The sequence below is a fragment of the Bemisia tabaci genome, chromosome 6 (genome assembly GCF_918797505.1).
Source record: "Bemisia tabaci chromosome 6, PGI_BMITA_v3".
Lineage (NCBI taxonomy): Eukaryota > Metazoa > Arthropoda > Insecta > Hemiptera > Aleyrodidae > Bemisia > Bemisia tabaci.
Genome location: NC_092798.1, coordinates 37,034,095 through 37,061,361, shown reverse-complemented (window position 1 = coordinate 37,061,361; position 27,267 = coordinate 37,034,095). Strand labels below are relative to the sequence as shown.

Sequence of the window (27,267 nt, the reverse complement as noted above, 5' to 3'; positions counted from 1 at the left end):
TCATGTTCATCCTGTCACATTACATATGTTGAGAGGCATACCTCGATGAAGTTTTTACAAGAAAACGAACGGGGCCACTTTTACTATATTTATTTGTATAAACGAAAATATAACATTTTAAAGATTCCTTATCATGCCCGATTTGTCACAATTAACTCGCTTTAAAACGCGTCATTTTTCGTCTAAAATATCATTACTGAGGCCGATAAACGGATGACTGAATAGTGTAAATCGCGACATGGTAGCGATAATCTTCCGATGTTTTATACCTCAGTAACTCATCTAACATAATTTTTTCTTTTCTTTTCTATTATGCACGGTTGTTAGAAGAGCAACCCGGAGCTGATTCCTTTCATCTTATCTCAAATAATTTATTCCACTTTGGACGTCTTCCTTTTCTGCTATTTTGGAGAAATGTTCATTCAAAATGTAAGTGAAGGCCTCGTATCATACTACATAATCATCATCATCACAATATGTAATTCCGTAAGCCCGATCTGTCGGGTCAAAATTCAGCGGGAACCGACGGGCCAATCCGGACGCGGGTGGTACTGGCTTGACCGTTCCGATCTACCAGTGGGCGGGGTAATAGAGGGATCGCGCCCCACGCCCCTTGGAAAGATCGGTTATCCCGTTCGTCCCATCGAAAGATGCACGATTTTTCGTTATTTTCGGGCGCCTCTATTCGATCATCTGATAATTCGACTGCCCGAGGCGTTTGTCGTTATGAAAAACGCCGTGGATGATGGATTTACGGCGGAAGCGCACTTCAAAATCTTACGTAAATTAACTATATTCACACGGGAAGTTTGGAGACCAACTTTTGAACGAGATATAAAAGTGCAAAGCCACGGATCTTCTTTTTTGCGACGACGAGGAGGCAGACTCCCTGCCATTGTCAACGTAATTTATTTAAAACTATCTTGACTTTCCTTCTCCTTTGACAGAATATTCCATATATAGGTATTTAAAGCTATGAAGGAAGGTAGCTTCTTTCTCATTTAAAAAAAATTTAAAAAAAAATTAGCAAAAAACAGCAGGAAAACTCCCACAATCCTTCGATCCCAGCTTGCGGTGTGAAGTTCACACCGCAAGCCTGTCAATTGAAGTTCACACTGTGAACTTCAATTGGCAACGAGGATATCGATCGCTTGATACCCACCTCGAGGGATCGAAATCCTAACCTTGGATCACTCCTAACCGTCGTAATATAAATTACTTGGGTTAAATTGCACGCTAAACGTCACTATGACAGTCTTAATAATATGAAAATTAAGTAACCTGAATCTTCACTCCCAGCTCAAACTGTACACACTATGAACAACACATTGTGAGAAAGAAACAATGCTCGATTGAGAAGTCTGCTAAGGCCATTGTAGTGCGCAATTTGACTTGCGTTGGGTTTTCTTCTTCTTCAAAGTTCGGGCAGTCCAAAGTTCCGGTAACCATTGGACAAGAAAAACGTTGGTATCTTTACTTGACGTTGATTTCAGCAGTTTTCGTTGCGCGAATTGAATTCTACGTGAAATTCTGGTGAAGAATCATGTATCAGAGACTAAAATTCGTATCTTGTTTAATGGTCCATTCAATCTAAAAAAGCGAACATAGAGAACTTTCCTAACTTTTCTCAGAAAAAATATTTTATCGGGAGAAACGAGGCAACGTTGGGGCACAACATGGGCCTTTTAAGCCCCATTGATCGATGCCGCAATTATCTTAACGCGAGTTCGAATAATCGTGCCAAATACGGTGCGGTCGGCGTCAAACTCCTATCAGCGCCTGCAAGACTGTAGGAATACTTCATGCATTGCGCCAAACCGTGCGGTCAGCGTAGCGCCTACAACACTGTATGAATACTTCTCGCATTGCACCGAACGGAATGTGAGAGTTATTCGCGATAACTATTCGACTGCGAATATAGGCACATTGCCGCTAGCTGGAATAAAGGCGCATCACACTGTGAAAATGATCCGACTCTCGACTGCGCTCTCTTCCCCGACTTGCACGACGCTAAAATCGCCGCGAAACTAGGACCATGCGTCATTTCTTTTGACGGTCCCTGCCCGGTTCGTACCATAATTAAAGGGTAAATATGTTTGTCGATTGCTTTCAGAAACTCAGACGATGCTTATAAGATGCAGCGATTCTGAGACTTGATTCGCGTAAAATTAATTTTGGTTTAATAAAACGAAAACAGAACGAACAAAAATATCGCGTAGAAATTTTTTGTGATTTTATTTTGAATCATTCCGGACATTTCTCGGAAACTTTTAAGAAACTGTGTGTAGCTTTTTTTACAAACAATGATGAAAATTAAAACATGAGTAGAGATGTGCAACATTGCAATCGGAGATAAGAACACTTTTTTCCGCGTACAGGCGTTCATATTTGATTTCATTCACGGCAGGCGTAACGAGATAATCATTCGATCATGGGTGTAGGCATATTGCTGCTGACCGGATGAAAGGCGCGTCGCACTGCAAAGCTGATTCCACCGCTTTCCCTTCCCCGAGGCCGAATTTTGTCGGCTTTTTTACACAGAGTGCAACAGCCATCGATGAGTTAAAACCGCACCACCGGCCAATCAGAAGCGCTAAGCCGGACTTAAGTGCAGTCGAGATCCGTCCTACGCATATTTAAGTACGGTGGAAGGACCGACAAAATTCGGCCCCTAGCGCGAGCGGGCGAAGGAAGCCATCGTTAAACTAGGATTACGTGTCAACATTCTTGACTCTCTGCTCCGATTTTTACCATATGTAAAGGCATAATATGTATCCTCATTGTAACGATTCAGAGACTCGGATGATATTTAATTTTTTTTCGTTACATAAAAAGAAAATAGAATGAACGAAAATATCGCAGCGAAATTTTCGATGCTTACATTTGAGATCAATACAGAAAATTCGCGAGAACTCTTCAGAAAGACTATAGCTTTACTGTAGCTTTTTGACAACAGTGTTCAAAAATAAGACATAAAAAAGGGTGCATAACTTTGCAATCAGAGATAAATACGCTTTCTGTCGCGTGCACCCGGCTTTTGAATTCGTTCATTTCTAAAAGAGCACGAACATGGTTGTTCTATGATTTTTTACTTGTAGTTTTTTTCAGTGGCTGGCGGCTGCGTAGCGGTCACAGGCTTCTGGCATAATATGAAATCGTAAGCACTTTGCGGGATTAGAATGCAAAGCGGTCAGGGGTTGCATAGCCTCCTAGTATCCGTATGAAAGTACGAGTTTATATGTACTTCTTAAGTGCGATATACATTCAGCCGTAAACAGACCAACGCAACTGCCAAAGCTTTCTAAGAGCGAACTAATTTTGTAACTATTTCAAAATTCTACTAAATTCTAAGTAAAAATTTAAAAAAAACTAAAACTAAAAAAAAAAATGTAACTGTAAATAACTCTGAACGCATACGACAGTATTCCCTGATTTCTTTTTAAAAACAACTGGTGAACTTTATTTTTCAGAGCCAAAAAGTAAGTTCCGAGCTTTATGCTACGAATTGGTACAATTTTTCTAGGAGAAGCAAACAGTTAATGCGCATCGTACATTTACGGGCTCAAAAACCAGCTCGGCTCACCCTGTTCAAAAGATTCATCGTCGTTAATATCCACTTGATGGTTCAGGTTAGTCATGTTAGATCCATGCAATTACCACTTTTCTGCCGTCCTAAGGAAGAACGCCGTATGAACATTCGAGAGTTGCCAAATTTCTTTCGATACAATTCTTATTTTTTAGGAGAGCCATGAATGTTTTCCCTTGATATTTTCAGGAACTTTAGGTGCAATTGCAAACAAAATTATCTGAAAAATTGGAAGAATAATATTTACAAATCTTCCCGAGTATTCGTTATTCATTAAGAGAAATTTGGCAATTCCTGAAGGTTCATACGGAGTTTTTTCTTTGCACGACAGTGTCATGGAATGGGTAAGCGGAGAAAAGAAAAACTTGGCGTTACTTGAGGTTCAAGCGTAACGAGAAGGGTCTTTTTTATGATCGACGGCTTCGCTTTGTTCGGAGACGGCAGAGCTGAAGTTTGAAAATTTGATTGAAATAACTGTGTTAGCCTATTTTTACGAGAAAATGCAGTCAGGAGACCATAATCCCCGAAACTTCATACACACACCGCCGATGTTAAACAATATTGGAGGACATAAACACGTCTATGGAGCTGCTTTATTGAGCAAGGCCGTGGTTATTCACTTCAAATTATGCACCTTTTTCTTATATTAATGAAATTAGAATGTTTTGTGACACGAAACATAAAATTAACGCGTAACGCATAAAGTCTGAGGCGAATCACTTCGGGGGATTGTACTGCAAAATGATTAGGGGGCGTAGCCCTTTAGTTACTTTCAAACAAAGCAACTTTTTTGTTGTATATCATTTGATATATTGGTATAAAAAGAATAGAGTATGAAGTCGTTGCCCTGTGAGTACGGACAGATATGAGTAATTAATAATAACAGTGTTTTTCTTCTTTTTCTTCCTTTGATGAAGCGTTCTTCTTGAAAAAGATTAAAAAATGTGGAAAGTCTACCGTTGTTTTCACTAATCTTAGCAGATACATCCAATATTGAACCCTCCAAATATAACAATAAGACCATATTTTTGTCATAGTATATGCCAATCTAAATACTGTTTCTTTATTTTTCAGATAGTACAAGCTTCTTACTCAATTTGCACGATATTGATCGAAAAAAATTTTGTCTCCAGCATGACACCAGTTTAAGATTGGGTACTACTGTGGCTGTGGCTATTATTATTTTTGATTGGATCAGGTCTTGCAAAGAGCATGCATATTTAATAAAAAAAAAGAATTGTACATGGGAAAAGAGTCTTAGCGGCTGATGTCTGATGACTCATTACAAAACTTTAAAATTTTTGGATCGTATTTTATCGTCCACGAAAAAACCTACCGTCCATTAAAGGCTTAGGACATGCGCTAGCGATGTGAGCTGCAAAGTGGGAATCATCAGTTTCTTGTTCAAGATTATGTAAGTTCATTATTAACTCAACGTTCAATAATCGTAATTTCACAAATTTGAGTTTTTGTCATGGGAACGGAGTTCCCCATGATATTACAATCGTTCCGTTGCTATCGCTATGGGATTCCCTATACCTCTGCGACCTTGAGCGTTTCGCCCAGTCTCCGATTTTTGGTTGATTTTCCGATGTATCAAAAACCGTTGTATTTTTTAGCCAATCATGTCTCTACGTCAAGTTGTGTTGATTTCTAAAATTCGCTTTCAGCGAGTTTTTTTCCACCTTGAGATGTCGTGTCTGACTGGTAAATCTGCGCAGAACCACGAAGTTCCGTTTTTGGGCAAATTCTTTTTTTGGGAGGTTCTGATTGGTTATTTTTCGCCATCAGTTTTCTGTTCGTTGGTGCAAAAGATCGCCTACCTCGGTGTTCTTGAGAAGCCGCCATTATCCCACCTCAAATTTGAAAAATAGAAGTGAAGAAATAATAACCATCGTACAAGGTGGAAAATTGTTCTGGAGGACTCGTTACGGATAAAGAAGTCAAAATCAGAGCTCGATTGATTGATTTAATTCATGGATACGCAAATATTGCCTTAGCTCAACTGCCGCGATCGGAATGCATGCTGGGATGAACCTCGAGACGCATTAAAACAGTGCGAACCATGGCTCCTACAGCAATGCGCTTCATATCACAAAAGCAGTCAAGGTCTCTTGTGATAAGTTCCGCCCATTGCCCGAGTCTGTTAAATGCTATTTTTACTCTCACTCACGTGGATCCGCTATAGCCTAGTAGACTAAACCGCCTCGTATTTTTGATTAGGTGCGGGCACCCGGCGATCGGGAGTTCGATACCCGACGATGGGAACTACTTTTTAATGGTTGTATTGAATGTTTTAGACTAATCATCAAAAAATAATTAATAGTAGATGATAAATGTACGAACATTTTCTCGTGAGTTAATATGTTAAACAAAAATACTGGAATATACCTCCTTCATATAATCAGCCACATGTTCCCCCAAATTAATGACGTTATTTTCTTTTTTCAATAAAGTTAATTTGCATTCAACGTTCGTAAGTTAAGCAAAAAGTACCTATTGATACAAATAGAAAGACATGAAAATAGTATGTCTAACATTTCAGTTGTTTTTTTTTTATTTATTTTTTGTTTTTTTGTTTTTTCAATAAAACAAATTGACTGGGACTAGAATCATCGTATCTCTGAAGACAAAAGCTAAGTTTTTTGATACAGAAATACTAATATATTCATCCTTTATATAATCAGGGAGATGTTGACCCAAATATTGATGTATATTTTCTCTGTTCGCCCAAATTAATGATGGTATTTTCTTTTTTCAATTAAATTTAATTTACATTCCACGTTCTTAAAGCAATATTTTCTCCAAAATTCAGCAAAAAATAACAATTTATACCTACGCAAAAAGTAAATAAATAAATAAAGCAATGACATGAAAGTAGTATAGGTAGTACACATCTAACATTTCGGTTACATCTATTTGAATGAAAAAAATGGCAACTTAGGAAGCACATAGGTCACTTATCGACGGTGAAACTACCAAACCACGTATCTCGGTTTGCGACGTCGCAGACTTCCTGTCATACTTTATTTTTTAAATAAAAAGCTACTTAACGTCCAGTCTTGAAAATTTCCGTGATTTTTCCTCTTTGTGCGGAGAAAATTCTGTGAAAATTTCAAGGAATGATATTGATTTGGTCTACTTCAAAAAAATAAAATGTGAGCGGAGATTTTTAAACACCGCAAACGAGATACGTGGTTTGGTAGTTTCACCGTCGTTATGATGCGTATTCGGGCATATGCGTAGAGTAAAAATATCATACTTTACGCCGAAAAAACGAAACTGAAAGTTAAATGCGTTAACTTCCAAAAACCATACATAATCCAACGAAAATAAATAATTGGTAAATAACAGCTTTCTTGTATGCAAAGAAAAAAAATTAAAAATGTTAAAAAAGAGATGTCGACACAAAATTACATAGCCCCTTCAATTCTGAAGATACTACAAACGAACTGTACCTTAAAATTTTCATATCCCAGAAGCAAAAGTTCCCATGACGAATATTGCTATCGCTAGCGATTGCAAAAACCAACTTGTTTTTTATTATAATCCGTACCGAATTATTTGAATATTAAAGAAAAAAGAGTAACAGACACACACATTTTTGCGTCCCCATGTTGTTATCGCTCCTCATCAAATTGCGCGTGATTTTCAAGGCATTGCTTATAAATGCACGGATTTCTCACATTCGGAGTGCATTTTGCAATAAAGAACTGATATTGGAGGCAAAAAGAGACACATTATATTCAGTCAATTGATTTTGTAAAAGTTGGGGCGAAAATTGAGGATTTGAGATTTTGATGAAAAACACTACCTCGGCACTCCACAAACGAGTTGAGAGAGATTTTGCCCATTTTTTCACCGTAAAATTACATCTGTGTTTAGAAATCTTGCGTATTTTTTTATTCAAATCATAAGACAGTAGGACCCTTTAAAATTTAACAAACGTAAAATACTTGAAGTTTTTGTTAGTAAAATGATAAATATTTAAAAATAAGTATAACTTTTCATAAAATTAAAAATTAAAATAACAATTTATATTATAGAATTATGAAGAACAAGTACCTGATGTATAAAGGCCCAAAGCTCTAAAAAAAACATTGCTTAAACTGAGTTAATCATAGTAGATCAACATTTTAAACTACTTTTTCTCAAAACTACGTTTATTATCCAGAAAGTTCAAACCTCCATTTAGTTCAAGTCTCACATCTTTACCCCAAAGTGTATGGAAGAGGTAGCCCTATGCTGTGGTACGAAGAACTAAATTTTAATTGTGTCCTTTGAAGTTAGGTCCTCCTTCCTGTTACCGATTGCGTTTATATATTATACAGGGTGATGGTCACCCTCGGCAATTATTCCATTTTTAAAACATCCATGAAACGAGTAACCTTGACCAAAGGATGGCGCGGCGTGTTTTTCTATAATTCGATTGATACTCCATTTAAACCCATGGATAAGGATCGATAAACAGGATGTTCGCAACAAACACCTTGAAAATCGATTCTTTACCATAGCTTCAAACTGGAAAACATCGATAAATCGTTCATTAACGCCTCACCTCTGACCATAGGGTGATACATCAACGGCTCAGGCGAAGCCGCTTCCCTCGGCTACGCTGATCAAATATTAATTGCAGTTCAAAATACCCATCGCCCGATAATTATATTGAAGGCGTTTATTTCCAACGGTCACGCAGGAGCACTGAAGCTCAGTTGCGTCGGAATTCACTGGCTTTGAATAAGTGTCCGTATTTTTCTTTTTAAAAAACATAAAATCGTCTCTCATTCACATTGTTTTTAAAAATAATTAAACAGTGCTTAATAGAATGCAAAATGTAAATATGTTGAAAGGTTTTATAACTTTTGATTCAAGTATCAAAATGATGACTTACTCTTCTTTCTCGTCCTAATAATTGTTGAATTGGTGAAGTTCAGACTATGATTCTTTCGGAATTTTTAGTCCATCATCAGGTCGATAAAATTGTAGGTTTTTCAAAAGCGTAGTTTTTAATACGTGTGTTGAACCGATGGATTCAATGTGGTCTACATGAACTTCAGAGATCATGAAGTGTAAATACAAAATACGGAGTTTGAATGTCCAATGTGCGATTATGAGAATGTTCGGCATTCTGCCGATGAAATGCTGTTCGAAGGGTGTTCAGAGATGGATCGCCAATGGTATATTAGTCATTCTATTTTTCAACGTGCTTGGTAAACTGATTTACATCTACAAAGTCAGTCCAGAGCTGAGCTTCTGGCGGAAAGTGAGCAACGTTAACTTGTGGTACTACCAGACTTACACTTTCTTCATGTACCTCAGTCTGTACGTCGATTCGGAGGGGATACTGACATTGAAGCAGCATGTCGAGGGAACTTTCTATCACACGTCCTCGGAGGAAACGAAGAAGATTATCAGAAGTTCTCGGAGGAAGGAACAGACTTTTTGCCTGGTGGCGGCGTTGGCTATGATAAGTTTGGTCGCTCTGGCGCTGTTCGCTTACCTCTTCGTCGTGCCCAAGTCTTCCGGACTGAGCCAATCGGCGGTGGAGTATTTCCAACGTGAAGGCAAAAGGTGAGTGAAGGAAAGTGTCAACATCAAGTATCACACACATAAAAAATCAGATTTCAGACTTTGTCATGTAAAGAGTCCCTTTATACCCAGAGTTAAGAAATCTCGATGATCAGCTGGCCTGGGCTGGCCATGGTGTCACAAAAGTATGCACCCAAACGAACGACATTGAGGGATAAGGATAAGGAATCCTGCGATGTCTGTCATCCAAATCAACAACATCAACAAAACTGATCAAAACCTGACCAAAGAAATTGCAATAAAATAAAATTAGATTGATTATTGAGTCATTTCTCAATCTATTTTCATTTTACTTATAATGCATTTTACATTATGTTTGTTACTTCATAAGTTTTGAAGAGTGAGAAAAAACGATGTAAGCTAGTACCTTTGTGAATGAATTGTGGTCGTACTTAACCATTTGTTTCCTCGGCATACCACCAGGGGAACGGATATGACGAATACCGACAGCTTAAGTCGGAAAATGCGCATCTACGTTGCAGCATTTAAAATCTGCGGATATTTTAGATTTGTTTAAAAAAATACCAAAGCGTTCTTTTCTATGAACATTTTAAAATTAATGGAAAAAATTTAAATTTATATTTGGGCCGGATTTAGGGGGTGGCCACATGGACCGCGGCCCATATGGCGGCAAATTTTGCATTTTCTTGAAATGTAGGTCTAAACAAAAATCGGATTCCGAAAAAAAAAAAAATTACAAACGAGAGAAGGCGACACAATTTCTCATTTCCTGAGAGTACAGTAATTTCTAATTTTGTCGTCTTTCGGTGATACAAGAGACAGCACCTTTAATCAGTCGAGTTAAGAGAGGAACCAAACACGCAATTTGAGTAAAAAAGAAGAAGCCCTTGGCGCGGCGGTCGGCATGTAACACATAATAAGGCCTACAAGACTGCTTGAATACTTCACACATTGCGTCAAACACAGTGAGGTCAGCGTGAAATGCATAGCGCCTACATGACTGTAGGAATACTTCACGCATTGCGCCAATTACAGTGCCGCCAGCGCGGCGCGGCGCGGCGGCGGAAGATAGAATTATTAAACGACATTTGTGTTTGTTCTTTCATAATTTTATCCTTCATTTGTTATAAATGGAAGGCCTTGTCCATTGAGAGATAGGTTTACGGAGCTTAACGTTTGCGCAAGTTCCGTGAACTTTTGCGAGTAGTGTTGACAGAGCTTTCGCAAAAAATGTGTCCAACACAAGTAAACAATTTGTATGCACCCCTCCCACTTCGGCACGTTCACTTGATGGTTTTTATTGTTTCTTCAAAACGAATGAGAAGGGGCCGGCAAAATACAGGCGGCCAATGGGCGGCAAGTAGGTAAATCCGGCCCTGTTCCGCAAGGAAACGAATTTAGCTGTTGTAGTTATTATAAAACAAGCAGACAATATTCGTTTTTTTAATAAGATTTGTCCAAGTTCCTTTCCGGAAAATGAAACATGAGCGAAGAATGTGACGAGTGAAGACGTTACAACCGGGTGAACGCATTCTCCATTTCAGCCGTCGACGTGTAAAGGTGCACGGCACAGGACAGAGACACGAAGACTCTGATGAAATCCAATATTTGATGCCACGCACGATGATAATTGTAATTTTTCATCAAGATCTTCAATACAAAAACGATTATACACAACTTTGTTAGAATATTATGTGGTATCCGCGAAAAGACTGGCAGAATATTTATATAGTAACTTACTGCAAAATATCTGATCAGCACAGAAGAAACGACTTAAAGCTGTAGCTTTTGTGAGGGTACCAGCCCTGATTAGATAGATCCGTGTCTAGTTCTGCAACTCTAGTACTGGTACATACCCAAAAATAAATGATCCAAGTCTAAGATCCTGCAGGTTGATTAGTGGAATTGATAGATAAAGCTATAGACAAAGAGGACAAAGGGAATACAGAGTGATCCTACTGGTGGAAGTATAGGTTGTTGCAATCGGGGAAAGAGGTGATTAAAAGACTAACTAGAGGCAACTCACGAGTAACCCCATTTACGAAGTCTATCATTTTTCTCTTAGTCTATAACAACCATATGTTTCAATAACCAGGAGGAACGCTCAATTTTCCTTTTGCCTTCTTCGTCTATTAATTGCTTTGTCTACGAAATTCTAAGATTAGCTCGCAAGTCCTGACCGCAGAGTCGATATTTTCCTCAAAAAATAGAGAATTTGCTCGTAACAATCATATTGCTGCATCTTAGAGTGCTTTTCCATACCGGAAAACTGTAGGAAAATGGCTTTTAAAAATATAGAATCCACTGCCTTGTGACGTCATCAGGCGGCAATTTCCATTTAAACACAGGTATTTTCACTGGTAAAAATTGGCGATAGGAGCTGCGTTTCAAAATACCATAGGAGTTCTTATGGCCGGCTGAAGAAGGCGATATAGGAAATCATATATCTGGCTGTAGAAGGTGGAAAAAATCATACGGCGGGGCTACACGAAGCGATAAAAAAGTATACAGCCAGGCTGTAGTTTCTATCGCCGGGCTATTCACTTTATCACCTGGCTGTTGCTTTTTCGCCATCGCCTATAAAATGCTATAAGAAATTGTGAAGAAATTCGTGTGCTTTGTAAATCCCTAAGTTTGTACAGAATCACCTTAATATTTACAAAATGCACATTATATTTTCCTTTACTACATATTTCTTTTCATCAATTAAAATGAGAATAATCCATACAGAGTGTGCAAACATTTGAAAGTCATGAGTTGAAAAACGCTGACTCCACGAGATTAAATATTAGAGCCGAACACAAAGCGGAGCGGCGGCGCACTGGCGCCTACAAACCTAACAGGGATACTTCACGCATTGCGCAATGCGTGAAGTATCCCTGTTGGGTTTGTAGGCGCCAATGCGCGTTCCACGCTGGCTGCCCGCCCGCCGCGCCGCGCCGCAGTGTACCACGGCGCTTGAAGCAACTATTTCACACCAGAGGTATTGCACAGTATCGAAATTGAAGGCGCTCCAACATATTATGAATGGCAGGCATCCTTCAAAAGTAGGGAGCTTTCCTCACAAAATAAATCAAGATACTACAGTCCAAAAAGAGAGCGGTAGTTCAAAAACTCACTGAGTCCTAGCATTCGTAATTAGTTACGTTTAGCATAGACTTTATCGCCAGGCTGTTGATTAATCCTTATCGGCTATAAAAGGCTATAAGAAATTGTGTTGCCGGCTATGAAAGCTATTGGAAATCTTACAGCCGGCTGTAGGTCTATGGTATTTTGGAACACAGATTCTACTGCCAATTTTTACTAGGGTTATCAGATTAGGTAATTAGGTCATATCTCCTTTAATAATTGTTCATTTTAGAACCCATAGATATTTTCATGCTTAGCTCGCTCAGTCCTTCCTCCTAATTAAGCATAAAATTCGCAAAATTCCAAACACCTGCAAATTCTCCATTGATAATATTGTGACATTATTGCGTCACCTTTCGGCAAAAGTATCACAAGCGCCGTGCGACCTTTTAAAATTTCCGCCGCCATTTTATTTTTTTACACAGAAATTGTTGGTTGAATCTGTTGGAAAATTTCACCGAATTTTATCCGTAGCACAAAGAAAATTCAGTTAAATATTCGAACAGCTTCGTTGAACAATTTCTATGCAAAAAATAAAATGGCGGCGGAAAACTAGAGTCCCTTTATACTGAGAGTCAAGACAACACCCCTCATTGAGTCACAAACGGGAATAAAGATTACAGAAATTGAACGTTTTTCGTAATCTTCGATCGGCTCATTCTTAAATTCCTTTTTCCGTTCCTTCTTTCATTCCGTTTGTTCCTTGTCGAACCCGAAATTCCTCGGTCCATTCCAGATTATAATCTTTGCAATTGGTGAAAATGTAATCTTTATTCCCGTTTGTGACACTGTGAAGGCCTAAAATCCGGTTGACCAATCAGAAATGGATTCGCATTGTCTTGACTCTCAGTATAAAGGGACTCTAGTTTTAACGTTGCTGATACGTCCCTTACTAACGTTTCCGCTTATGATACTTCGGCCAGAAGTAGACGATTGGTCAATTTGACCAAATATTTCTCACCAGTCGTTTACCTATCCGCAGGTATCCGGAAAACCAAAATGTGATCAAAAATTGGTTCCCGTTCGATGAGACGGTACCGCCGTGGCCTGAAATATTGAACGCCATCGGGATCTCCCTTTTTCTGTCCTGTACCGTTCTCCTCTACATATTCATCACATTCGTTCCTCTGGTGGGCTTCCACGTCCAGGGCCAGTTTCAAATACTCCTGCATCAAATCGCGAGTCTCAGCGGGGATCTCCTCACAGCGCCAGTGTCTTCGGCGACCGGCGATGAGAGACACGAGGTCGTGTACAAGAAGATAAGGGACTTGGTCGAACATCATCAGCTGATACTCAGGTTAGGAATTCGATGTCTAAAGTACACGTGAAGGAAATATCAAAAATTTGCGTTTTCCTCACGAAAGAACGGTAACTCCATTCGGCCACATTTTGCAATGAGGAACCACTTCTGGTTCATTTTAGAAATAACATATATGCCTGGTTTCTCTATGCAAAAAGGTGTTCGTGGAAGAGCTAGAGATGGTGGTTCCTTATTGCAAAATGTGATCCATTTCGATGTTGTCAAATGTTTCCTCACAAATTGCACTTTTACAATGAGGATCTTGGGCATTTCTAACTTTTCACCGGTTTATCTTCGAATCTTGTACAAAACTTAGTAACTCAGAACTTAGTTGTACAAAACTTCTCTGCAGGTTTTTAATTTTAACTAAATATACTATGATATTGTAATAATCTACATATTTAGGAATCTTTTTGGAAGCAGTGCAGATCTTTGTGGACCTGGTGAATATGAAAAATATAGTGATGACTACATATCTACATGTCTCTTTTTCACGTAGTTGCAAACCTCTTGTCACAACTAAGTTTATAAAGAGCATCTGATCATTATTTTTCTGTAAAATTTTGCACAAAAATGTCAAGAAGTATTGCTTTTTAAAAATTAATTAATCCAACAACACAATCGAGGTTCGTATACGGTAGTTTCATCATTGATATATTCTTTAAGATGCAGTTTATTTGCTTTTCTGCGAGACTTCGCGAGATTGGCGGACAGCCCTTATTCCCTGTACACGTTTTGTAAGATTCCCATATATCCTACTTCTAGATTTTGTCATGAGTATTCAGTTTTCTGCCGAGCAATGCTGCTGGTTCGGGGTACTTTCTGCTCAATTTATATAGCATCGACAGTGATACTCACCTCCTCCATGGTATGTATTTTTAGAGACACTATATTAAATTAGTCATTGTAAGTATATGGTCACCATTATGTAAACTTAACTCATAAAATAAATTAATAAAAGGTCCCTGTCAAAGAAAAGTTTGCACTTGGGTGAACTACGTTCCTTTGTCTTGCTCTCTTACGCTGCAAGGAAGATTGTCATATGAACATTCGAGAGTAGCCAAATTTCCTTCGATAAAATGTTCATTTTTAGGAAAGTTTTGAATATTTTCTCTTAAAATTTTCAGAATTTTTTGGTGGAATTGCGAGCAAAATTATTTGAAAAATTGGAAGAAAAATATTCATGAGCTTACCAGGAAATTCAGGAAAAAGTTACATTCAAGGATCGATGCAAACATTCATCTCAAGATGAGTCCGAGTCTATGAAATAAATGTAACCCGACAAAAAGGTCTTATTTAAAACCAAAATATTTGATACCTAAAATTCTTGCATTGAAATCTGGATCACGTTTAATGAATTGCTTCATCTTTTGTTGTTCAGTAATTAAGTACTAATGGTATTCTTTTTGTGCTCATAGATAAGCAACCCAAAGCTGATTCCTTTCATTGTATCTCAAATAATTTTTGCCATGTTAGACGTCTTCATGTTCTGCTACTTTGGAGAGATGTTCATTCAAAATGTGAGTGCTTCCGACTAATATATAAGTATAGAGTATAAAGGGTTCAAACGTATACTTTCATGTTTGTGCAAAATTCAAGTGCATGATTCTTGAAAAAAATATTCATTATTTTTACCTACTCCTTTGAACGACTATTTGACATAATTTGAGCACTGATATTATGAAAAGTCGTATCGTTCTGGTGGTTTATCATGCACAGTTTAAAAAGCCAGAAACTCTTATTAAGACACATCAGTGACAGGTACTTCACAACAAAGCCGTATAGTGGAAGTCTCTCCCTCAACGGTTTTACTGGCATTCGAGAAAACAGAAGAATGGACTAATGTGCCGGAAAAATTCAAGATCGAGTTACTGATACCATTGCATGGAGTACACTACAAACTGTTTGGAGAAATAAGCATTTGGGAGTGTGAAAGTAAGTTAACGACGATATGGAAGTAGGTAGGGTGCAAGAAAATAGTTTTTTGGGGGAAATGTATTCAAAATTTAAGCTAATACAATCGGGGCTCAAAATACAATTATAAATCCCTTTCATCGGCACAAAAATGAACTAATTGTAATGGTCACTCGAAAATTTATCTTTGGGATACTAGAAAGTACTTTTCGTGAATAATTTAAAAGAAAAATTTTCGACCTAATTTGAGAAAAATCGCTTCCCTGAAAACTGCCTTAAATAATAGATACGGCCTCTATCTCCGCATAAATACCACATTTCAATAATCAAGTATTCTCAAACTCAATTGGTTAGAATTGGTATATGGTTTTGAGTCCGATGTGGAAACTCTTTTTTGCGTACTTATTTAGTAATTGCGAATAACACGAGATAAAACGTTAGGTTGCATCATTGTTCTATATAATTATTTGCGCACTCTCATTTTTATTTATCAGAGTCAAAAAGTAAGTTCTAAGCTGTATTCCGTAAAGTGGTACGATTTCCCTCAGAGGAGCAAACAACTGATTCGAATCATGCACTTGAGGGCCCAAAAGCCAGCTCGTCTCACACTTTTCAAGAGGTTCATTGTCGTCGGCATCCATCTGATGGTGCAGGTTAGTAGTACATAATTACTGATAGATCATGTAAAACTTAGATAATTCATTTTTTTGCATACATTTTCAAGCCAAGATCACGGGCCCACCAGATCTCATAATGACAAATATTTTCCTAAAATCAAGATCAAAATTTAGACAAATTCCTACACGAAATACCAATGAGGCATTGGTTGATGACAATACTGTTTGGAACTTCTACTTTCCAGTTTTAGATCACTTCTCGAGGCATGAAATTTGATGTACGAGATTTTCTTAGTTCATCAGAATAACAATTAGAGGATAGCAGTAAACAAGGGCTTTATTCTATTAAAAACAGCAACTGACTATAGAGAGTCAAGTCGATTTATACACCTTTCAAATCAATTGGTTTTTCCTAACTTTTCAGATACTGCGGGCATCTTACTCAGTGTGTGCACTCCTCATCGAAAAGAAAGTAGTCGTAGAAAGCGCAACGGCCTAAGATCAGTTCTAGGTGTAACTAATGTCACGGAAAGGACTGACCTGCGATGAGTTCAAGTCTTGAACTTCAAAAGACACTTTTACTGAAGCCAGTTAAAAAGACTGGACCGTCGTTCTGAGGTGCAGTTGAGCGTATCAAATAAAATCCTTGTCAAGCCTCCTAAATAGTAATGAGACATTTGGCTCGCTCATTTCGCCCGCATTCTCCTGATTTCTAGAGCGAGGGCTCTAGCAGTTCATGATACTTAAAAAAATGACGAAATTTCGAAATAGAAGACTCAAAAGTCGCCATGATCACTATTAAAGTATAAACTTGTAAAAAAGTCATCGTATGCAAAATGAAGACATTAGAGGTCATAATAATTGACAATAGGATGTGCCCAAAACCTCCATTCTCATAATAAGAAGTGTTCAAATGTCAATTTTCGACGTCCGATAATGCGCACGAGAAAGAATTTTTTCATACAGGAGGGAACATGGTATCAATTTTCTGTGAGGAAGAACTTATTGAAATGCATTGTGTTCTAATGTGTATCGATGGTAAAAACTATAAGGCCTGATCGTATTTCAATTTGCGCTAGCTGCGACGGATTTCCATTTGTTGTTTAATTTTTGAAGGTAGGCTGACTAAAAATACTAGTATGCTATAAAACTTTTAAACACAAATATTTAGGGATTTTTCGAAAATAAAAGAGAAGAACAAATTTTGAAACACCGCAATTGAGCTATTGAGCTGAATGTTCTGGGTTTTTCACCATCAGTATGCACGTGTGAAAGAATTGTGGACAATTTATGTATAAAATGTGGTAAAAACAAAGCATTTTTACTAAAGGATCATTTCATTTTATTTTCGTCAAGTGGCTGAACATGTACAGGTGGGGACGGCGTTGCAATATTTTTGGCAGATTTAAGGTAAGCTTTGCGGTAAAAATTGAGGAACAGGAAAAAGAATGACGAACAATCGAGGAACATAAAAGTTGCCTCAGCTTTGGAGAGTTCACAGTTGAAGATAAGCAGTCCCAGTAGGTACGACATGACAATAATGAATTGAGCCTGAAATGATATTAAAACATTAGAATTTTAAAGACAGTATATTTTTTAACGTAGACTGTATATACATTTCACCTAAGCATCCGGAGGTATACGTTAGAAGTTTTTATAAAAACAACTTGGCTTGCTCTCAGTATCCTTTGACCAGTCGACCCTAAAATGGTGTCCTACTAAACTCGGGTCCAAAAGTTTCGTATTTCTAGTCACAATTTATAGGAAGATGCCAAAAAAACTCTAATTATTTCATAATTTTGTACATTTATGTGCATAGATGGTGAAACTTGAAAAAACTTGATTGCAGTGTTTCAAAACTCCCACTTCTCTTGAGCTCATGAGTTAGCATATTTTGGCACTTGGTTCCTTTGATTTGGTGTAAAATTCCACTTTTCCATTTTACCAAAAGGAATCACGCCCACTTTTACATTGTTTCTTATGCAGCTCAAAACGAGCACACCCCATCTCTCCCACACGTCTGCAGTTCCTTTTAGCATAAATCCGTCCAGATGTTCGTTGCGAACACCCTGTTCATCGGTCCTTTTCCATAGGTTGAAATGACAGATCAATCGATGTATCGCAAAGCATGCCACGCCTATGACCTGCTCGCATGATCAAACAAATCGAACAGAACAGTAGTTCATGCATAATTGAAAAATGTGTGTCCATTTGGTGCGCCTTCATACTTTTGAATATGCATTCCGGACAGCCGCTGAGTTCGAATAGTTGCATGATCGCATTGCCGATGTTATTCTTAAGTACCCGTTCCTGTATTGAGTATACAAATTATCTATATACGTACCAACTGAATTCTCGTCAAATGCTGTTTCCACCATAGATTTTTCTGAACTTGAGGTCCAAGTGCAGCGAGTAGATAGTAACCATACATAACAGCATGAATAAATGTATTTAATATCGTAACCAGAGGTCCGTATGAGCCTACAAGGGCAGTAAAAAATGGAAACTTAGGAATGAAAGCCTTTTAAAATGGTCATATTGATGCCTCATGGTTGCACTTCTGCGGAAAACTTGTGCATACTTACAACTAGAGCAAGAGAATTTTCAAAATAACTCTGAATGTTGTATATAACTTTAAGATAAAAAAACACACCTTTGAACTCGAGAGTTTGCTTTAAAACTGCAATTGTCTACTTAGTTAGATTTTACGGTTTCTTTATTTATTCTTTTCTTTGCAAAAAAAAACAAAAACAAAAAACAAAAACAAAAAACAAAAAACAAAAAAAAAAAAACTGAACGCTACATTAAAGCACCTGCACCTTATCTAGCCTTCTCTCTTTGCAGCGCTCTATCCTTATGCAGTTGAACATCGATACATATCCGGGAACATAATGAAGTAACGTTTCTGCAGCCTCTCTAGTGAATGTGTGTCAAGTGTTAGTCATAAATCTGCCCTATCTTACCTCTCGAATACTTTATGTAAGCCCACACGACCAAAGCCATATTTGCATGGTGGTAAACATGAAGAAACGAAACTTGCGACTGTTTTTTTCGAAGGACAAAAAACACCTGCAACAAATTAATGAGAATCAGAGTTTGTGCTTAAGTTGCATTTGTTAAATAAATTTCCTGCTGGATACATACCTTGAAACGCAATTGCAAAAGATATCAATGCATGACATTAGGGCAAAACAGGAAATGAATTCTACGACGTTGCAATTTTTTTATTTTTTTTCCTTGGGTAGAAAACCAACCGTTTTGAATTCGTAAATTGAATCAGAGTTATTTTAAAATAATTTCTAAATAAAGCATGAAAAAGATTGTAAGGTTATTTTTCTTTCGAAAAAATTAAGTAAGTTTACAAATGTCAAAACACCATCGATGAAGTATCGCTTCTCATGCAGTGAAGAAATTATCACGGCAGTTGGAATAAGCAGTCTGAATAGTCCTAATTTACTGGTTCTGTCTATTCGTTATAACTTGGCTGTAAAACTAGGACCTGGGAATCTGATTCTGCTTGTTCCTTGAAATCCAAAGATCAACTTGTTTCCCTATTCTTCAAATTGTGTCTGGGTTTCAAGTTAAATTTACCTCAACAGACATTAATCTGATTTTACATTTTTTAACATTTTTACATTTAAAAAACAAAAACAAAAAAACTTGTAAAGTTTTAACACCTTGAAATATGGGATGACTAAGCGCTTTGTGTCTTTGTGTAAGTCGTGAAGTTATAAAGTATGCAACCTTTTCTTAGTTCTACTTACCGTATCAAAGAAATCTAAAAATTTGGAAAACATGAAGTGCCAGCCTACTTTGAGTATCTGAAAAAATTAAATGGATAAGTGACATAATAATTCATACAGCTATTTTTGGCACCATTACAAAATAGTGGTTTCGGTGGCAATTTGTGGCTCAAGAGAGGAAGGGGGGAGGGAGGGAGGGAGGGAGGAAGGGAGGGAGAGAGAGAGTAAAAACTATTTGTGTACAGGATTTAGACGTTGCCGATTTTCTGACGTAATGTATTTTTTTAAGAAAACTAACAAAATTTCATCTTGTAAATTTTGATATTTTTTTTTAGGCTTACAAAGAAAATTATGATGGTATTCTAGGTATTGTTTCTTTTCTATTATAAAATGGTAAGGACCGAAAGCAACAAACAAAATACATCTCTTTTCCTTTTGCTTTTTTCCTTTCCTCTAGATACCCACCAGCTACACTAAAAGTATTATCAGGATGTTAGCGGAATCTTCAGTTTCTATTAAAATATCCGAAGAGCATTTCAAAAGAGTGGTCCATTTTCGAAGCTTTTTGTTTGAAAAATCACGCATGACGTTTGAGAGAATTAACTTCAAGTGTTGTTTTATTTTACCGTAAGTAGGAATATAACCAACCGTGGATGATAAGTAGCTTTCTTGAGGATTTAGTGGCACACAAGAATGAAACAACATTTCATAAAATACACAGATTGAGGAGAAATGCTGAAACAAACCGATAGAGGAGGTTAGATAACTTTAAATTTTCAGAAATTTCCAATACCATTTTAGCTATTGATGAGAAGGGAAATCCCAGCCAGGAGTAGAGGCTTATTGTTTCACCGGATGGAGACCTATATTGGTTCAAAAAACACGATCTTTTGAAAAGGTAACATGAAAAATCTTCCGTTCCCTATCTATTCATACATTTAATGTTGCTTCCGTAATAATACACTCGTACATCGTGTCATTCGTAGTCCGAAAAAGCCAGCATTGTAGGGGAAAGAATTCAAAGTGCTTTACGAGGAATTAATTTATATTTTAGATATTGGCTTCAATTCTTGATCGGAATTTAGCCGCGACTGGTCTTTTAAAAGTGTTGAGAGTTTCTGCGTTCAATGAAAATGTGTTCTTTAAGCTGCTCATTATTTGTCCGGGGGAAAAAAAAATGTTTAATGGCCGCTATCCCTCCGCCGCACAGTGGATCGAGTCAATTAGAGAGGCCGGACATGAAATTTTGGACTAAAACTGCAAATTTAGGTGTTTATCTCGTCACATTTTACATTTCAAGGGGTGTTTCAAGTAGAAAATTTCACCAGAGAACCAATGGAGCCACTTTTAGAGCCTCAAAATTTTGTATGAATGGAGTTATGAGCGTTTAAAGTTTTCAAATTTAACCGACCTCTCCTATTGATTCGATCCACTGTGCGCCGCCTCCCGAAAAGGACCCGACCAAGAATTCTTTTTGGCCCGAGCCGTAATTATTCATTAAATCTATAGTACTTGTCAATATAAAGTTATACTGCTATTAATACTTGTCTGTACTTACCATACTAAACATGAATGTATTATAAAGAACTTGCGCTAAATTGTAAAAAATCAATGCATATTTGAGTTCAAACGCTCGCCTATGTTTCATATAATCCGGGCCAAGTTTGAGCACAAAGATTAGGTAGCAGGCGACTATTAAAAGTGGTGACCAAAAGCTGCCCATTAGAAACCATGAGTCAACGGTCTGATCTGAAATCAAGGTTTCCTCTCAAGAGTGAATTGGAAGATACGTGGAAAAAATTGCGAATATGTAAAAATGAAGTTCTGAAGAAGAGTTCTTTAGTATGTGGCAGTCACCTTGCAGACTGAAAGTTGTTGGGACATAATACATTTTTACCCTTCAATTAATACAAAAATAATTTAAATTGATCAAAACTTGTTCCTTTGAGATGACAGATTGCACATGCAACCGAAAACTCAAATTCTGATGTTTCGCTCGAATTAAGGTAAGTAATTCTATATTGTTAATCCGGTCGGGATAATGTTCTCAAACATGGGACGCACTCAATACATGGGAATCGGTTTCTGTTAGACCGCAGTGTATGTCGAAAAACTCATGAGCCCTTAGCTCATCAGTTGAAAATATAAATCAAAGACGCCCACACAGGAATAAAAGTCTCTTGGATCCAGACTCTTAAAAAATTTGACAAGAAAAAATACTCTTGATTCAATCGAATATTGGCTTGAACAAAACTTAAATCCGCTTAAATTAGAGGCTGGGCTCTCGATTCAAGGGGCAGTTTGATTGAATCGAGAGCATTTTTTCTTGTTGAATTTTTTAAGAGTCTAGACTTTGGATCCAAGAGTATTTTTTTCCAGTGCGTGAAAAGAGGAAGTCTTGTAAAATACTTATACTTGATGAATATTAACTGAATGTTATCTCCCTATTCTCAATGGAAAAATCACTCCTCATAAATATCAATGATCTCTTTGTATAGTACCCCATATTGCACGTGGCTGGTAATTTGATATTCAAAAAGACCAAGCTTGCCATTTCCTGAACCTTGGCAAAATCTCTAATTATTGAGACTTGAAGTATGAAAAAAAAAACTTACCTAAAACTACTTCGGTTGCCATTTTGCAAAATTCCCAAGGCCAATCTCGATTTTCTTGCAGTTGTTGCTAGTAAGTGGGATTTATTCCTGAAATCGAAATAAATCATTGTCGCTGTAATAGGTACACGGAGAAAAAAACCTCGTGCGTGGGACCCGAAGTTTAGGTCATATGGATCTCTGAAGTTTTCAGATTGAGCTTCTGAACACTTTAGGTCTAGCTGTCGAGGTGTGGATCACACATCTGAAACGTCAGTTCTTACATCTGAAGTACTTCAGATGTGAGAACCGAAGTTTTTCGGATGTGAAAACCGAAGTACTTCCGATGTAAGAACTGAAATTTAAGATGTGTGATCTAAACCTCAGCAGCTGGACCTCAAGTGTTCGGATGCTCAATCCGAAAACTTCAGAGATCCATAATATGACCTAAACTTCGGGTCTCACACACGCAGTTTTTTTCTCCGTCTACGTCACTTAACCATTTCCAGTCTAAGATATTTCTGCATACTGGGTCGATTTTCATAATATATTAATAAATGAACTAATAGAAATATTTGGATAAAACTTTTCAGTTTTCGAAAAATCATCGAGGTATTTTATTGCCGGGGGCAAGGCGCATGGCGGCCAGGTAGAGTGACCGCCACACGGTGGAACGAGTAAATCAGAGAGGTCGGTCATGAAATGTTTGACTAAAATTGCCGGTTTTGTTTTTTTTTGTTTTTTTTTTTTTGTCACAAATTCAATCTCAATGGATTTTTATGAAAGAAAATTTTTTGAGGAAACCGATGGAACCACTTTTAGAACCTTAAAAGTTTGTATAGACGGAGTTATGAGCTTTTAAAGTTTCCACATTCATAAAGGTCAAGTTTTTCGAACACAGTTAGCACGAAGAGCATTTGAAAAAAATTGAAAAAAGTAAAATCAATATTTTCTTACCTGTCAAATTCTTCGATGTCCCCTACTCAGAATTTGGCGTGTATATGACTCAAGACGCAAAATTTCCGCATAATGGACCAACACACTTCATGTTGCTGAATACATCGGATCTCATTTTGCAGTAAGGAACTACTATTGCTGGCTCATTCTAGAATCAATATAAATTCCATTAGTTTCATCATGCAGATAAGTGCCAGTTGAATGAGTCAAAAATAATAGTTCCCTATTGCAATATGTTATCCGAATGAGACTCATCTGGTAACTAAATAATTTGGACAAAACTTTTCAATAAAGAGCCATTTTTTCGGGCTTATTTTGGAGACCAAATATTTGCCATTAGGTCTCGTGCAAAGGTCGCCAAAAGATGAGACAGAAACAGCCATTCTTTATTGCAAAATGTACTTCCGATATAAGCTCCGCAGTCAATTCAAAATTTTCACAGCTTAAAAAATATTGATACGGTTTGTAATAAAGATCCTGAAGACCCCTTAAGTATTGAAAGTTTAATGTAAGTCTTCTAAAAAGATTAGCCGAAAGGGTCGTCCACGGCACCCGGACCGTAGGCAATCGTGACCGGTCACGAGTAGCGCGATGGAAGCTAATTAAAGAGAGAGACGAACATTTACTTTATTGAAATTTTGAAGAATTCATCCGCGGCACTCGGACCGCAGGCAATCGTGTCCGGACACGAGTAACGCGAATGAATTTTTAGACCGAAATAGAACTGTTTATTGGCAGAAGGCCGGAATTTGGCATGATATTATTATTAGTGAAATTGATAGAGAAAAGAAGGTGAATCTAGAATAAATACTCACATGGTTGAATGAAAAGACGTAACGGTATAAGAAGGTAGTAGTAGTAAAATAATTTTATTTTAAAGCGGTGCTTTAGCATCTAAGGCCATTTACACCTCTAAAGAGGGCAATAACAATAATAAATTTACATGGAAATATCAGTAAAAATACAAAAAGGTTGAGGGAAAGGTTAAATTTTGAGATTAGTGGAGCGCATAAATTCAAAAAGTTTAACAGGATGAGTATTCAGAAGTAAATTTTTAAGAGAGGGTAAGGGGTAGGGAAAAAAACGTTTTCGGATATCTTTATAAAGTGGGCAACTTATAAGAACGTGATCTACCGTTAAGGGGGAATTTGGACAAGAAGTGCAAGCAGGACGGTTTGATTGGGTCATCAAATAGCTATGGGAAAAATTTGTGTGACCAATTCTCAGTCTAGTTTGGACTACTTGTTGAAGTCGAGTCAAATGAAAGTTTTCGGATGAAGGTGAAGTAGGCAATGCAGGGGGGCATTTAGCATTGGTGAAATGCTGCCACTCAGTAACCCAATGGTGGAGAATTTTTCCTTTTATATCTAGAAACAGATCTTTAGAGGTAACCGATCCCTTCGAGAAGGGGCCAATTGAAAGGCTAGACTCCCTAGCTGCAGAATCTACTCGAACATTACCCGGAATATTAACGTGTCCTGGGCACCAACAAAACAGGATAGAGAAATTTTTAGATACAAGGGTGAAGACTAGATTCTGGATCTGGGTAAGGATTGGGTGAGGATTATTGGGGTTACCTAAAGCACTTAATACACTATATGAATCTGAACAAATAATTGATTGTTTACAATCTGTATTATGGACATAATTTAAGGCTTTGGAGATAGCTAGAGCCTCAGCTGTAAAAATAGATGTGACTGGTGATAATTTAAAAGAGTATATTTCGTTCAGATCGCAACTGAAAGCACATGCAGTAGAATTAACAGTTTTAGATCCATCTGTATAGAATGGCTTATGCTCAGCATGAGAATCAATGACTGAGAAAAAGTTTTGTCTCATTTCAGCTTGAGATAAATTAGCTTTTGCAATAACCGGAACATTTAAAACATTTTCCGTAGGTAATGTCTGCCAAAAAGGGAAAATAGGTTTTTTAAATTTTAACACATCATTAAAATTAGTAAACCTGAAAACAGAAAGATACAATTGGTTTTTGAATGTAAGTAATTCTTTGAAGGTTTCAGGAAATGTATTAAACGATTTCATCTTAGCGAGGTGTTTTGCGAGCAGTAATTGTCTTCTATAACAAAGGGGAGGCTCACGAGCTTCTATACATAGACTAGATGATGGACTTGACTTAAAAGCACCTGTTGAAATTCGAATACCTGTATTATGAATGGCATCTAAAGTTTTGAGGGTAGAAGGGCTGGCAGTCCCATATATAAAACAGGCATAATCTAATTTTGATCTAATCAGAGATCGATAAAGATTGAGCATAGTGAATTTATCAGCGCCCCACGAGGTGTGTGATAAAAATTGTAGGATTCTTAATCTAGACATACATTTATTTTTAAGGGAAACTATGTGCTCGGACCAATTTAACTTTCGGTCAAAAATCACGCCGAGAAAATTAACAGAGGGGTAAAACTGGATTTGTGCATCATTAAGGAATAATTTAAAACTAGGAATTCTATACCTTCTGGTAAAAATAATGCCCTTCGTTTTAATTGCTGAAAATTTGAAACCCGTAACTTCTGACCATTCTTCGAGGTTACGTAGAGTTTCATTTAGTTTTCTTTTGGCATATTTTTTACTATTTGTTGTTATATAAATACAAAAATCATCAACAAATAATGAAGCTTTAACATCTTTTGGTAAACATTTAACTATATCATCAATTGCAATCAAAAAAAGGAGAACACTAAGAACACTTCCCTGAGCAACTCCATTATCTTGAGAGAAAAGGTCAGAAAATGTTTGATTAACTTTCACTCGGAAAGTTCGATTAGAAAGTAACTGTTGGAGGAAATACGGAAGGTTTCCACGCAGGTTCCAACTAAATAGTTTTTCTAAAATTCTATGGCGCCATGTTGTATCATAGGCTTTTTCAATATCAAAAAAGAGAGCAACGGTGAACATTTTTTTCTTAAAGCCTCCTAAGATTTTTGTTTGAAGGTTAAGCAGGTGATCAATGGTAGACCGACGTTTTCTAGCACCACACTGAATATTTGTTAATAAATTATTAGAGTCTATAAACCACCAAAGGCGCGCAGCTACTAGCTGTTCATACACTTTACATAAGGAAGAGGTAAGAGAGATGGGTCGGAATCTGGATGGATCAAGTCTATTATTGTTATCTTTAGGAACAGGGATTACTACGGCTTCTCTCCATTCCTCAGGGAAAAAATTGGAGGACCAAAATAAATTGAACATATCTAATAGAGTTGAAATCATGGAATCAGGGAGATTTTTTAACATTTCGTTATGGACCATATCAGGGCCGGGAGCTTTATTTTGTAATTTCTTAAGAACGGTTTTGAGTTCAGACATGGTGAATGCTACGTTATAGGACTCAGAATTATCAGAGTCAAAATTTATCTCTTGGGCTTCATTTTGCTCTTTTTTAAGTAAGAAATTGTCAGAATAATTCTCGTTACTGGAGTAATAATGAAAATTTTCAGCTAAACAGTTTGCAATAGTTTTCTGGTCAGAGATAATCTGGTTATTTTTAATCAAATTTGGAATTGCTAGAGATTTATTTGTCCCTGAGAATAGTCGAATTGCATTCCACACTTCAGCGGGAGTTGTATTACAATTAAACCTATTAACAAAATTTTTCCAGGATGCAGCTTTGGCATCTTTAAGGACCCTTTTTGCCTGAGCACGACTTTTTTTAAATTTGATAAAATTTTCAATCGAAGGATCTTTTTTATATGCTCTGAAAGTTTTATTCCGATGAGAAATTGAAAGTTTGCAAGCTTCATTCCACCAGGGGACTGAAGAGCGTTTGGGTGAGATTTTGTTGCGAGGGATTGATTTTTCTGCAGCGTTAAGGATCCTAAACTTTACCTGTTCATATACCTCTGAAGGGCTACCAGCCAAT

The 27,267-nt window shown here is 37.2% G+C and overlaps 1 protein-coding gene across 1 annotated transcript in view; it reads right to left on the bottom strand.

The window, feature by feature from the left end:
* Positions 1-27,234, bottom strand: part of LOC109036926 (very long chain fatty acid elongase 7-like) — a 47,798-nt gene extending 20,564 nt beyond the window's left edge. The window contains exons 1-7 of the mRNA XM_072301446.1: positions 23,388-27,234; positions 22,455-22,541; positions 21,398-21,588; positions 20,488-20,574; positions 19,861-19,917; positions 19,060-19,165; positions 18,441-18,577 (exon numbers count right to left, since the gene is read on the bottom strand). Coding sequence (XP_072157547.1) covers positions 18,441-18,577; positions 19,060-19,165; positions 19,861-19,917; positions 20,488-20,574; positions 21,398-21,588; positions 22,455-22,476 — 600 coding nt within the window. The 5' untranslated portion in view covers positions 22,477-22,541; positions 23,388-27,234. The remainder of the gene's footprint in view (positions 1-18,440; positions 18,578-19,059; positions 19,166-19,860; positions 19,918-20,487; positions 20,575-21,397; positions 21,589-22,454; positions 22,542-23,387) is intronic.
* Positions 27,235-27,267: the final 33 nt, after the last annotated feature.